Below are 14,575 nucleotides of genomic sequence, written 5' to 3'. Positions count from 1 at the left end.
TGACCACATTCTCCATGGAGCAAGGGTGAGATCAGCCGTGAGGCCCAGGACCCCGGACAAGGAACAAAGCCAGAGACACTTGTTTCTGTTCGGCACACACTTAGCTCATGGTTTTGGAATGTGCTTCCTGGAAGGATAGCTACCTCCACACTGCAGGACTGATTCATGAGCCTACTTAAACTCTGCAAACAAGGAGTTGCACCCACTACCCTCAGTGTCTAGCTCAACCCGCAGAAGGTGCCACTTCTAAATGGCCTGCAGCGCTCACTGCCTAGGGGTTTCAAGAGTCCCTAGACCCGCACAGGCAAGGGCCTGTCCTGTGAGGCTGCCTGTCTGATGTTCACTTCCCGGGATCCAAGCTGCTGGTGCCAGGGAGGCTAGAACCAAGGGGCCTGGGACTCAGGACCTGGGAGGGGACAGAACACAGCACAGGCCCCACTGCCTCCCCACTGCGGGTCTTTCTGAGACCGGTACGGTGCAAGGCAGTCTTTTAAAAAGGGTAGTTCTGGTGACCACTCAGCATGGACTGGCTGGAGCGGCTGCTAGGGTTGGGAAGCTGTGCCCATCTCCCAGCTTACCAAGATACCGGAGCACAGCCTCCAGGGGCTTCCGCACTGCCTGCTTCAGCACTAGTGGGCTCTGGGAAGCTTCAGGAAGCCGTGCCGTGCCTGCAGGGGGACCAGGTAAGATAAAGGGCTGTGTCTCCCAAGAGCCAGAGCCCTCATCCTTGATAGTCCCAAGAAGAGGAAACAAGGGATGACTCACACTCAGCCTTGATTGCTGCACTGTTGATGGGCATGTAGGGGTGGCGTGCAGCATGCCACGGGCGCAGAATCTCACGGCACAGGCGCCGGGCGATGCGTGTCAGCTTGGTAGTATGCAGGTAGAAGGCCTGCCTCGTCTTCATGGCAAACTTGGGGCTCCCACTGCTCCGGGCTGGGATGCCGTGGGGACTCTGTGGAATGGGGCACAGCGCCCCGACATAACACCATGACTGAAGGCCAAGGCCCCGAGGCCAACGTGCAGCAGGTGGGGTGTGTCCCACTTACCATGTTATTGCGGTTTGGTCCCGGCCTCTCTCCATCTAACCGGGTTGGCATTTTCAAGCCACCATATTTCTTCCAATATGTCCAACAAGATGCGCAGAGGCGACACTGCATGTTAGGGGGACCCCAAGAATACCACTGGTAAGACTGTGTGGCTACGGACAACAAAGTTGGAAATAGACGGATTCTTAAGCAGAACCAACGGTGCAGAGAGCATCCCAGTGTCCCCACCGTCACCACACCCACCCCACCCACTGGTCTAGGGCCAAAGTGCCCCCCCATGCTCCCAAGGGTCTCTCCCAAACCACCCCCAGCACTGCTGGGGCCCCATCATCGATGGGTCCTCCCAAGTCTGGTCACAGAGACCTTTAGGGGCCACATGAGCACCACAGTCATGCAGTAGCATTCCCGTGGCCCCTTGGTACCCAGGGTAGGTGCCAAGTGTGGCACTTACTGTAACAGCTCTCGCAGGCCCGGCCAGCCCCGGGGCTCTGGCCTGGCGTCCCTGTACCATTCACCACACTGGCCTTGACACTGTTGACGCTGATCTGGTTTGGATTTGGCTTGTTACTGATGGGGGAAAAGGATCAGTCACAGCAGCTCTAGGGTGCCTGGATTCCGACAGACATCCCTGCACCCCTGGCCTGCTGCTATTCCTGATACCCCAGTGTGCTGAGACTAAAACCACCTTGAATTCTGGGCCAAAAGGACTTGAATCCTGATTCCTCCTTCCCAGCTAAGGGGAGGCCTGCAAACCCAGGGCAAACCCATGCAAGAGGTAGTGGAGGTCCCCAACTTGACCCAGGAGGCCACCTGACCCCACTGGACCCCAAGAGCTGCACAGCCACTGCCCCTTGACCTTTGGAACATGCAGACGGGACTTACTAGTTGGGAATGTAAACTTGCTTCAATTTGCTCTCTGCTTCAGCTGCTTTCAAACGTTTCTTAAAACAAAGCAGAGTTAAGGAGGTCATCAGGCTGCCAAGCCAGAGCTGGGAGATCACAGGGAGGGGACACATTGTTTTCCCATCACTGGCTCCCTGGGAAAGACTTGTGAAAATTTTGCATGGCTCTCCCTGCCCAGCCTCGGGTGGAAAGCAGGGGCACCAGGCTGGCTAAGGCTCAGGAATGTCCCTTCCTCCCAGCCTTGTGGGTCCTTTAATGACCCAGCTCCTTCCTCTCTGCTCCCAGGCTTTGGGGGAAGTACGAGGCAGGTGCAACATGGCTAGATGGGGCCTGGGGGGAAGCTGTGGAGAGAGAGGGCGGGTATGGTATGGGAGGGCAGGACGGCCCACCTGCTGGACATATCTGTCAGTGGTCTTCCACATGTAGTAGTATTCGATGATGCTGGTGAGCGATTTCCACGGGAGCTGGGGTGAGAAGGCAAGGTCACAGGTGGCAGGGACAGGACTACTGCCCAGAGAAGCTACATAAGAGTTTTGTCCTTACTGTGATCAGAGATGAAAAGTGCAAGCTCTGCTGGCTGCTGTCCCCTTCTGCCTTCCACCATGATACAGGCCCTCCACCACGGGCTGCCCAGCCCCTGCAACTACAACCTGATGAACTTGTTATAAACTACCCATTCCTCAGATGCTCTGCTCCAGCAGCACAGGAGACCAAAACAGGGTGATGTGCACCCTGCTCCAGCCCCATCGGTGCTGTGTTTCACCTTTGCTGGGAAGCTGCCTCTCTGGGCTAGTTGACTCTAGGACCCCTTCCACATTCCTGCTCTTCCCACCAGCATTTAGTCAGTACACAGCAGTGTCTATAAGTGCCTAACCTTGCCCTTCTTCGGGTGCGACCTGGGCTGCCAGCCAGGTTACCTATGCTTAGTGTTCTCGCTCAGCTCCTGTTAGAACGACACCTTTAACTTCAAAGGGCTCAAGAGGTGTTTTTGTTTTAAGCAGTGCTAGGGATCAAACCCAGGGCCTCACACAAGTAAGGCAAATGCTCTACCACTGCGATCCACCCCAGGCTAGAGCTTCAGTCTCTATTTCATTTACCTTTTTATCTAATTAATTAATTAATTGCTATTGTTCTTTGAGATGAGTTTCCCTGTAGCCCCAGCTTGCCTGGAATTTGCTATGTACACCAGGCTGGCCTCAATCTCACAGAGATCTGCCTGCCTCTGCCTCTCAAGTACTAGGATTAAAGGTATGCACCAACATGCCCAGTCGGCTTCAGTTTTTGAAGTCTACCATGATAGGAATGTCACCTGTGGTTTCTGTTTCTCTAGTAGTTACCAACTTCATCTGCTTAAAACAATTTCCTGAAAACAGACCCATGAAAATGTTTCATGGCAGAGAGCTAAGCAAGAGGGTGGGCTTGTGTGTGCTGAACGGAGTTCTACTTCTGTATTTGGTCCTCTTTATCCTCCAGCCAGCACACCTTGTTCTCTAGCAGGCAGCCCTGTAGCCCTTAAGGTCTCTGACAGACTCAGGGCATCTGCTAAGTGTGTCGGGCAACATGCAGATTCTACAGCCACCCCACCCCACGCCCTCCCTTCAAATGCTGCCAGCTCTGTTCTAACTGCTGTGTTTTCTTTCTACTCAAGGTTCTCCTTACTCTGTTTACTTTTTTGGTCAACTTACATATGAGGCTGCCTGGCAGGGGTCACTCGTGCTATGGGCTGTGGGAGTAGCCAGTGCCTGGGCCTCCTGGGACTGCTCCTTCAGGCCAGAAGCCCTTCTGTCTGCCTCCTTCAGCATTCTGTACACTTCTGGCTCTGCCACTCTGGTTTGGGCTTGCCACTGGGTTGGTTTGTGGCAGGCTCACTCTGTTGCCCAGGCTGGCCTCAAACTCATAAACCTCTCGCCTCACCACCTGGGTGCTGGGATTCCAGATTATGAGCCACCATGCCCAGCCTTATGTGGATGTTGTTCCCATGACAATGACAGCCCACGCTATCTTGGTTCCTGGCAACCCCATATCCTTAGGCCTATAGCCAAGCTGGCCTGGCTGCCTCACCTCATACAGATATGCTCCTTCACCAGGGTGCCTGTGGACTTTCAGTCAAGTTTAACACTATTCAATCCTCTGGGGAGTTGGGGGGGCCCTGAGGGCACAGGCCCTCTCACAGTGAAGACCCTGTAGGCTTGCTGGAACTGCACACAGGAGGGAGGCTCAGTTTACTTAAGAACAAAACAAAAACAAGTTCAGGCAGCTGACAAGTCTTAAGGGGACCCTCCTCCACATTAGTGTCCTGACAGTGCTCTCTAAGCTCAGCCCCACTGTGAGCTCTCATGATGCCTGCCCTTTGTTCATTGGTGGCCACAGAATGTCAAAATTGTGAGAGCAGAGCCCCGGACATAACAGGCATATGCAGCTTGCTAGGCACCCTCCATAGACCACTGGGAGACGGGGCCTAGCTAGCCATTCCCACAACCCCACTTAAGCACTTACAAAATCTTGTTGAATGTCCGTGAAATCTTTCCCATATTTCTCCAGAGCTTCCTCAAACAGGTTGGCTTCCGAAGCTGACCACTCCTCCATCTCATCCCTGCAGAGCACCGGCCCACCCTGAGGCACCAGGGCCGAGATAGCCTTGGAAATATCGTAGATGTTCTTGTGCAGTGTGTCCATGGCATGGAACTGCAAGACAGCAGGGCTCCCCTGGGTCCAGGCTGTCCCAGGCCCTTAGGAACATCCTCCTGCACCTGTGCTGTGAGCCCCACTCCTTCAGGTCTTGATGTGACAGTCCACTGGCTGCCCAGGTCCCTCGGTGGGAAGCCCTCCCTAACTCCCTTAGCATATACTGGCCAAGTATACGGTGCGCCAGGAGAGGCTGAGGTCCAGGCAACAGTTATTACGCTAGGATCCTCTGTTCCCAGGTGGGTGCTGGACTCCAGAAGAGGGCAGGGGAGGCGGCCCACTCACCAGGGTGATGTCTCGGGAGGCTGCTGCCGCACTCATGTGCAGACTAGGCTGCCGCACAGAGCTGCTGCAATCCAAGGCCCGTGCAAAAGTGCCCACAGAGCTGGGGAGAAGGAGACTCACTAACCACCAGAGCTGACCTGGAGGGGCAGCCCCCACAGGCAGGTCAGAGAGAGCCTGAACCCAGGGGGCACATCCACCAGAGAGCTCATCTTCAGAGGCGACCAGGATAGAAGCCACATGAGCTTCTTGGCAGCACATGAGCCCTATGTGTGAATAAATTAGGGGACAAGGAATGTAAAAATGTGTTTCAATGCTGGTTCAGAGAATTCTCCATACCTATATGGGTCTGCTGGATAGCCCTGTACTACGAGCTGCCTCAGGGTTGGGGACCCTGAGTGTCACAGGACAAATGTAGACAGGCCTCCTTCTGGGCCATGCTGGAATCTGCCTGGGCTGCAGCGGAGTCCGAGCATGGGTTCTGGCGCTCCACCTCCTTCAACCCTGCAGCCTCGAGCCAACCACCCAGCAGACCAGGAGCCAGGGGCTCTTTGGCCTGGTCCTAGCCTAGCTCTGCCTATCGTGGAACAGCTGTGAGGCACAGCGGTGAGAACGCAGGCCCAGCCACTCGAGCACACACCTGTCCCAGGACCTGTTGAAACCAGAACATTTACAGCCCCAAGACCCACCTACAGACTGGAACCCCCTGAGAGCTTGACCCAGAAAATTCAGGCAACAATCTGCTGTCCCTAGTACTTAGAACTCACCGGGCCACCACAAGAAACTGGTCGATCTGTTTATCCACGAGTGGGTTATGGGCCTCCCAGACCTTGGTCTCCAGTTTAGACTGATCTCGGCCATCCTCCTCACCTATAGGAAGTGTAGTCTGGTGAGCTCAGCAAAGGCTGTGGGGAAAACCCCAGTGGAGCCAAGGGTCTGTCTCCTTCCCAGGTGGACAGACCATTCCTCCTTCCCAAGTGATGGGAGATGCTGGTCTGGAAGAGAGGTCAGCACACATGCCCCCAACATACTCCAGGGCACCACTGGCACAGGGTGAGCTTCTATAACTGACACATACCCCTATGGCCAGGAGTGACCTGGAGGTCTCAAAAGAACACTGTGAAGTCAGAAAATCAGCAGGATGGAACTGTCACTCAGGACACTGAAAATGAGGCAACTGGGATGCAGACCACCTCTCAGTGCCCTGTGGTAACCAAGGCTTCATTCTAGCCCGTCTTTTCTGTCCCAGGTCCGGCAACGCTAACCCTAGATGCATGAGGGCCCAGGACTCCAGTGTCATAGTGAGACCTCCCCTGCCCTCAAAGTTCTGGCTGGGAAGACTCCTCATGAAATAACCTTTTATACTCACGAAGAATTCATAGCAGCGCCAAAGAGTCCCCAGGAGAATTGTGTCATGAACCTGGCCAGGCCTCTAGGGAGAGGCCCTGAGGAGCAACCCCATAACCATCCTTTGTCCTGAACTCTCTGGCCAAGGGCTACATTCATAATTTAGTGAGAGTATCAAGCTTCCTGGTTCCCACCAGATCCCATTAGTTCCCCTTTGGCCCTTGGCATTGATACACTGTTTGGCTATGGACAGCCTGTACTTGAGGCCCTGCAGTACGCTGGGTCCTGGGTCAGGGCACTTAGCAAGGTCTCTGGCAGAAGCAGGGCTGGATATCTCTAAGAAACCATTCCTGACCCTTGTAGAAGAGTACAAGAGACCTAGCAGGGACCACAGTGGGGACTGAAGGGCTTGAACCATCAGGATTCCCTGGTGGTCTTGGTCCACAGTGGATTCTAAAATCTCCAGCTTGAGCAGGCCCGGGGAAGTGGCATCTCCCCGTGCTGTGGTAGGTCTCTGTCTTGGTGTGGACTGTCCTCAGTCCCCTCACCTGCTATCCAAGTCAAGATGCCATTCACAGCAAATGCCTGGCAACTGCTTGGAGCACACAGCAAGGACTGTCTTGGGGCCCCAAGCCACCTCCTCACCAAGGAGACACACACTGCCGGGAAGCCACTGCTCCCCGTGCAAAAGGCTGCAGGGACGTCAGGAGGGAGGAGGACACCGCAGCAGGCCTGGGGTTCCCGCTTGGGGCTTATGGAGAATTAAGCCACAGCCCTGGGACCTGCTTTCGTCCAAGGCAGGCCCCACAGCCAAGGCAGGGTCTCCTGGGGCTCTCCTAGCACTCTCCAGCAGTCTCAAAGCACCCCGCTCAACCGGAGTGTCTGGATTCTGAGTAACAGATGCTGAAAAAAAAGTCATCTGACCTTTGAACCTCACCCACTTCTGTGGCCCTGCCAGGCAACTCAAGTTCACAGATTTCACAGCTGAGGCCTGTTGCTTCCCTCAGACCTTCCCCTGGGCCAGATGGGAAAAGCAGATACTATGGCTCCAGGACAGGAATCTAGACACGGTCAGGACTATTTGTGGAGCTTCAGGGCTGGGCCTGCTTGAGGAGGAGCCTGCAGTGAAGCCACAGTCAGTAGTTGGCTGGGCCCCGGCTGAGGAAGAACACATGTATGTGGGTCAGGAAGCCCAGAGCGGCAGGGACAAAATAACCAGGTTCAGCTGAGGGACAGAGGTCAGCAGATGAAGAGCAACCTCCTCTACAGAGCTCAAACCCTGTGCCTGGGGAGCCAGACCCCGCCCAGCAGCCATTAGGCTCAGCTTAACAAATACCTCACTCTGAGATCCAATGAGAGCCACGAAACTCATAGAATCCAGTAAGGGAGAAGGGCACACAAAACGAAGTAAAAACCATGCCAGGCCAGGGCCACATGCTCTAAGGAGGCAGAGCTCTCTGGCCTAGCATATGCAAGGCCCTGGCTTCTTACCCCCAGCAACTGCCAGATAACAAAACAGTAACATCTTCAGAGACACTAGGCACTACCGGCATAGAACAGGAATAAGTCACAACTTACAACAGCAGAGACACAGATGAGAGAGCTGAAGAGAACTGGTGTGTCACGTGACAAAGGGGAAAAGGGAGGTGGTGTGCCAAGTGTCAGGCTTAGAGTCCAAAATTCACCTCAGCTTTGAAGAAAGGCCAGAAGAGCCAGCCTCAGGTCCCCCATGGGAAGGCCACCGAGAGCTAAAGGACAGGAGAAGCCAGTCTCCCTAACCACCCAGTGGACTAGGCTGATCAGTGAGGAGGATCCAGAGACTCAGGGCTTGTGGTGGTGGGACACTAACCCTCTCTCAGATTCCATAAAAGAAGTTTCGCTACCTACTATGCAGTGGGGGGCAGGCCCAAGGAGAGTGCTGGTGAGCTGAGCTGGCTCAGGAGCCCAAAGCAGGTCCCAGAGAGATGAAAGAGGCAGCCAGGGCCCAGCCAGAGGATCCAGAAGGCCTGGGAGGTCCCAAAGTGGCTAACCGTAGGATGTACCAGAGCTAGTCATCGGCAGAGATAAGCTCCTAACATTAAGGGGACACTATGCCAAGGCCAGGACCAGTACCACCAAAAAGGGAGCTGAATCTGCTCAGAGCTGAGCCGGCAAGCACTCAATAGAATCCACAGGTTAGGAACACAGGGAGGCAGGGGATGGGGACAATAGAAACAGGACCAGCTGGGTGTGGTAGTGTTCACCTAAAATTCTGGCAGTCAGAAGGCTGAGGCAGGAGGATTAACAGAAGTTCAAAGCCGGGACTGGAGGGATGGCACAGCGGTTAAGAACACTGGTTGTTCTTGCAGAAGACCCGGGTTTGAATCCCAGCACCCACATGGCAGCTAACTACTGTCCATAACTCCAGTCCCAGGGGATCTGACACCTCTTCTGACCTCCGTGGGCATTGCATGACACAGGTGCACTTACCTACATGCAGGCAATATACGCATACACATAAAATAAAAATAAATGAAATTAAAAAAATAAAAGGTCAAAGCCAGCTCCAGGCCAGCCAGGGCTACATAGCAAGACCCGCTCAAAACTCAAACAGAGAGGGTTAGGGAAATGGCTCAAGGGAAATGGCTCTTTGGTTTTTTTGGTTTTGTTTTTGCTTTGAGACAGAGTCTCCCTGTAGCCCCAGCTGGCCTGGAACTCATTATGTAGATCAGGCTGGCCTTGGACTCACAGAGATCCACCTGCTTCTGCCTCCCGAGTAAGAGCACTGCTCTTGTGGAGGACCTGGGCTCGGTTCCCAGCACCTACATGGCAGCTATCAGCCATCCGTAACTCCAGTTCCAGGGGATCTGATACCTTCTTCTGGCCTCTGTGGGTATTGCCCAGCACAGGTGCACTTAGGTACATGCAGGCAAAACACTCATATACATAAAAATATAAATTAAAAATAATTTTTATTTTTGGGGGGGGTCTTTTTGAGACAGGGTCTCCCTGTAGCCCCAGCTGTCCTGGAACTCGCTATGTAGACCAGGCTGGCCTTGAACTCACAAGAGATCTGCCTGCCTCTGCAGGTGTTGGGATTAAAGGCGTGGGCCACCACGCCTGGCTAAAAATAATTTTTAAGAAATCAGAAACTACAACACATGGATCAGTGAGTGTGGAGGTGACTGCTGGGCAAATGCCAGGTCTTCAGGAGAAGACAACTTTGAGTCATCAGAATTTTGACTTGACTCCAGGCCCATCAGGATACCTGATGCCAGTGTTCATCTACTCTGTGCCTCCTCAGAGCCTGCATGTGCCCCAGCAAACTGCCACCCTGAGCCCAAGGTGCCATCATTCTCCCTAGAACCAGGCAGAGCACTTGAGATCCACAGAGGCTGCTGAACAGCTACATGGGATACTGAGCCCCTGCTTGGCTGCTGGGCCAGAGCCTGAGTGTTTCATTAGGAGATGAAGGTCAGAGTACCTGTGGTCAGCCTCCAGCTGGCCTCTAGCACAGAATACATACAGGTACCCTCCGAGTCACAAGCCCCAGGGGATTTACAGAAAAGAAAGCTTTTAGAGAGAAAAAGAGTTTTAAAAGTGTAATGAGCCAGTGAGATGGCTCAGTGGGTAAAAGCACTTACCACCAAACCTGACAAGCTGAGCTTGATCCCCAGTACCTACACAATAGAAGGATAGACTCATCTCCCACACGGTATCCTCTGACCTCCACACGTATGCCTTTCCACTTGAGTTCAATCCCTGGAACCCACATGGTGGAAATAAACCACCACCACCACCACCACCATCAAGGGTTTCATCCCCAGTGTTGCAGGAACAAAACCCAAAATGAAAACTGCCCAAGGGAAATTAAGTCTAAGCCTCAAGGGTTCAACACGTGGCTCTGGGGGCTGGGGTGCTATTGCATCCCAATGCCCACCGGGAAGGGGGCTCTGAGAGAGTTCACGTGAAGCCTACCTCAAACCTCATGCCCACTACCCCATGGACACTATGCCTGGCCAGTGTCTCACCATTACGTGTTATGTGTGCACACACATCAGGCACAGCCACAGCCACCACTTCCCGCCTTCTCCCAGCTGCGGCGAGCCTGTCCCTTACCTTCTTTCAGCAAGTCAGTGATGTCAGCCTGGTACCGGTTTCCTACTCGAATTTCCCCTTTATCAGCCAAGAGCGTCTTCTGCTGTGGGTCGTAGACTAGAGAATAGAAGAAGAAATCCTGAAAAACACCACACAAGGCAGAGGAGTCAGACAAGCCTGCTATCTCTGCTGATCCCCAACAAGCCGGTCCATGGATAGGGGAGGGCAGGACAGTGACCTGCCTGCTCATGACACCAGGCCAGAAGCACCTCAGCAACAGGGGAAATGCAGGGAGAGCTGGGAGGGACTCCATCAAACTGCTATAAAGGATGCTTGTCTGGTGAGAAACTGATAGCTCGGAGGATCATGGGACATGAACTTGCTGGGGGCGGGGGGTAGTCACTGGGCACAGCCCCCTCGTAGAAGACACAAAAGCTACCTTTCTGCCAGCACAACAATTTGAAATTTAATTTATAAGAAAGTATGTGAAAGCAACAAAAACCAAGGCCTCCACAAACAAACCCGACAGGCTGCAGGCAGGTAAACATGGAGATGCCCAAATGCTCCCAACAGAGTACAGAGAGCTATCCCCAACAGCAGGCTACAGCTCCTCCTGGCTGCTCCAGCTCTGTGCTCTAGCCACCCGGTCTGATGAGCACTGAAACTCACAACACAGTCTTTCCCAAACTTTCTCTGGCGCAGCTTTAAGAACCCCAAGTCCAGTTCTGTTCCATGGAAATAACATGATTATTTCTGTTTTGAGTAGTAGCCTCCTGGGCCTGCAGCAGGCTCTCCCACAGCACCTGGGCTCCTGCCGGTCCCCAAGATCCTGGGCCTGCAGCAGGCTCTCCCACAGCACCTGGGCTCCTGCTGTCCCTGTGCTCCCATGTTCTCTGCACTTCCAGGCCCGCAATTAGCATTTCCACAGTGCCTGGGCTCCTGCGGGTCTTGGTGCTCCCAGGCTGGAGGCCAGTTCGTCCCCAGCACCTGGACTCAAGCTAGTCATCATGTTGACATTCCATGACCCGCAATTCCTTTGCCTCTTTCCCAGCTCTCATCCCACTTCCTGCTGCCACCCTGAAAATAACTCTTCTCAGTGGCTCTACTGAGATGTTAGCACCACTATGACCTGGCATATCATATGCAGCCTGTCTGGGGACCTGGTCCAGAGGCAAGGGCTGCTGGCCCAGACCTGTCACTGTGCTCAGACCCTACTACTACTTCCTTGAATTACAGAAAGCATGTAGCCTGGCTTTCGCTGAGTCGCTCCAGTAGCAAGGGTACCAGGAATCCCTTCTGTTGGCTCCTGACTGGGATGTGGCTGCTCTTCTTGTTTCTTGAGATTTTCCTGTGAGGGCCAAAGACTGAAATCTAGGCAAAGCATGGTTCCCAGAGGCTGGTGGCATTTATACCTGTCAGGTCCCAGGTGCACTTGCTTGGACCCAGGTGGATTAGCACAATGCTGGGCAGCTCACACCACCCAATGGAAGAGGGTGAAGGCAGTCTCAGACACACAGAGGTCTCTGAGGTACCTGCTTTTCCCCATCACTCAGGTACTGCATGTTTCCTAAACATCTAAGTGGAAAACAGTATAAAGAACACACGGGCCCCATGACTGAGGCAAGCCGCAGCAGGACACTGCCTAGACCAGCTCTGGACTATCGCTGCCATGCCACAGCTGGGCTTGGCTCACAGTGTGTCTCTTCCTACTCCGCAGTGGCACCCTTCTCTATAGCTGGCACTAGGGATTTTTCCAAAGTCCTCTCTCCCTAGTGGAAACACTCTCCGCAGCAACCACAGCCTCTGCTTGGCTCCTGTACACTCAGTATTTCTCCGTTGCCTCCTCCACAGGCCCTGCCTGCTCAGCGGACTGCTGGCTCATATCTCGTGGCTGCTCAGAGTCCTGGCCCTGCAAGGTTTTACACAGCTCTGGTTGGACCACCATGTCCATGGATGCTCAGACTTGCAGCCCTATAGGGACTCACATAGCTCTAACTACCACTGTCTGACTATTTCTGGGTTTCATGTGGCAGGAGTGGGCTATGGCTGAGAATATGGGGTGGTATCCCGCAGGCTTACCATGAGCTCTGCATTTGGACACCAAGAGTCCCATGTGAAAGCTGTGGGCGAGCTCGGGAAATGCTCTATCATCCTGGCACCCTCGAGGCCTGAGCTTCAGTGGCACTCCCCAGGGACATGCAGGGATTGGGCCTTGTCTAGGCCAGCCTGAGCTGCCTGAACATGGAAGCCTTAGGCCACAAGGCTCAGGCTGTGGCAGCAGAGTCCTGGAAGCCAGGTCTCAGGATGGGGACTCCTATGTTTCCTACCTGACTACCAGGGTTCCCTTCAACTACCTGACTGGCCCAGCTATGGTGTCCCACAACACTCGCAGGGACTTTGCTTCCCCAGAAGCAGATAGTTTCCTGGGGGGTGGCATCTAATGGGCACACTTCACTAAGTGCAGGGTGATCCTGAATAAGAACTACTTGTCCCAAGTGCAGCAATGCCAAGGAAAGCCAGCAGCTCTGGGGATCACCTTGGACTGTTCTCCACTGGACACCCACCAAGCCCTTGGTAAGCACCCAGATGGGAGACAAGGTGACTCCAGCAACCCCAACCATATCCTCCACGGTGGTCATTTGAGAAGAAGAGGACCCCAGGAGGTACTCCGGATGGATATCTGGAGTGGTCAAAAGGATCCAAACTAATTTCCCCTCAGAATGCTGGTGTCAGGGTGCTGTAGGTAGAGAGGCAGCTAGGGCATAATGAAGAGGGTGAGGGTGGCCGCTATATCCAGGCCAGGACAGGTGCGGGGACAATGTAAGGGTAGCTACAGCAGACAGAGGGATGAGTCTCACCTCACGTTCCAGGTAGGACTTGAGTGACTCAGTCTCATTGAGTAGGGTGACGCTGCACTTGCCCCTGGAAGAGAAGGATGGGCAGGTGGAGGAGAAGCAGGCAGCAGGGGACCAGGCAGGGGCTGTGGGAGCTACCTGATATGGGTGGCAGGCAGAGACTCCAGCTGCCGAGAGAGGAACAGTTCCCGATGCCGCAGTTGGTGTTTAAGCTTCTCGGGCAGGTCCACCATTTCCGGGTTCTCTACCTCCTCCTCCACTTCCCCTGGAGGACAAAGAGGCCCTGTCAGTCAGCTCTGCAGACGGCTGCCACCAGCTCCAGTCCCCAGGCTAGCCCCCCACGTGCAGGGCGCCAAGCACAGGAGGGCCACCTCCCTGCCTAGCACATCCCCTGCCCACCCCAAGGTGGCTCAGGAGCTCTGGGCAGGGCTCTCTGCACATGCCCTGGCCCCCTGGGATACAGGGCCCCTGACATCAAGGTGGGAAGAGGACAGAATTCCTACTGGCCTCAGAAGCAGCTGGCAGAGAAAAACAGGAGAAACACGGGCACACTACACATCCAGGACAGAAGGGATGGGCAGCTTTCCTCAGCCCTGGGTTCCGTCCTCCAGCCCAAGGCCAGATGGCCCTGCATAGCCCACTGTAGACTTCCTGCACCACAGGACACCCCTTGAGGCCTGGGCCGCAGCAGCCAAGACTGGGCTGTAGGCTGAATGTGGGGAATCCCTCCCTCAGCCGGCTGGCAGGGGACGCGGGGACGGGCATGCAGGCAGCCCATCCAGGATACAGCCACCTGTGCGTCGCCCGCCCCAGCCCAGGGACACAGACGCGAGGACGCCCTCCTTGCAGAGGTCGGCTCTTACCTTCCTCGCCGGTGTCCGCCCCTGGTCCGGCTCTATAGCAGACTGACAGGGCTACATAACAGACAGACAGCACCCAGATGGCAGGTTAGGGCCAGCGCCAGCGCCTGCTCCCTGCCCAGGGCCCGGACCGAGGAGACATGGGGGCCACAGGCCTCCCAGTGGGGGACAAATACCACCCAGCCGAGGACCATCTACACACATCCTGCCTGCTCCAACATTCAGGCTGCCCACCCACCTGAGGCCCATGCCTCTTCCAAATGCTGCCTGGACCCTCTCTGCATGAGACTTCTGTCCTTCCCAATCACAGCACTCCAAACACACTGCAACAGTCAGGAGCTAGCCCATCTCCAGATGGCAAGTACGTGAGCCAGGGTCTCTGGACAGGATGGCACAGACCAGGGCAATACATGCCAGTATCTGGGGCTCCCACCCAGAAGATGCTGACCAAATTAGAGAGTGTGAAAGAGTGTACACTTTGATGGCCCAGGCTTGCCCAGTGTGTCCACCAGGGGGA

The 14,575-nt window shown here is 54.7% G+C and overlaps 1 protein-coding gene across 5 annotated transcripts in view; it reads right to left on the bottom strand.

The window, feature by feature from the left end:
* The window catches only part of Mta1 (metastasis associated 1), a 40,692-nt gene that overhangs the window by 4,397 nt on the left and 21,720 nt on the right, over positions 1-14,575 (bottom strand). For 2 of the 5 annotated variants that reach the window (XM_029557828.1, XM_029557829.1), the window contains exons 4-16: positions 14,062-14,112; positions 13,337-13,463; positions 13,202-13,265; positions 10,365-10,482; positions 5,687-5,789; positions 4,923-5,022; positions 4,449-4,637; positions 2,342-2,416; positions 1,932-1,990; positions 1,501-1,616; positions 1,050-1,201; positions 766-955; positions 579-668 (exon numbers count right to left, since the gene is read on the bottom strand). In XM_029557828.1, the coding sequence (XP_029413688.1) occupies positions 579-668; positions 766-955; positions 1,050-1,201; positions 1,501-1,616; positions 1,932-1,990; positions 2,342-2,416; positions 4,449-4,637; positions 4,923-5,022; positions 5,687-5,789; positions 10,365-10,482; positions 13,202-13,265; positions 13,337-13,463; positions 14,062-14,112 (1,434 nt within the window). The remainder of the gene's footprint in view (positions 1-578; positions 669-765; positions 956-1,049; positions 1,202-1,500; positions 1,617-1,931; positions 1,991-2,341; positions 2,417-4,448; positions 4,638-4,922; positions 5,023-5,686; positions 5,790-10,364; positions 10,483-13,201; positions 13,266-13,336; positions 13,464-14,061; positions 14,113-14,575) is intronic. The other 3 variants (XM_029557830.1, XM_029557831.1, XR_003847528.1) reach the window with 2 other exon arrangements.

This window comes from Nannospalax galili, unplaced genomic scaffold (assembly GCF_000622305.1).
Source record: "Nannospalax galili isolate Female #2095 unplaced genomic scaffold, S.galili_v1.0 scaffold68, whole genome shotgun sequence".
Taxonomy (NCBI): Eukaryota; Metazoa; Chordata; class Mammalia; order Rodentia; family Spalacidae; genus Nannospalax; species Nannospalax galili.
The sequence above is the reverse complement of the archived record's forward strand: the minus strand, read 5'-3'. Positions and strand labels throughout refer to the sequence as shown.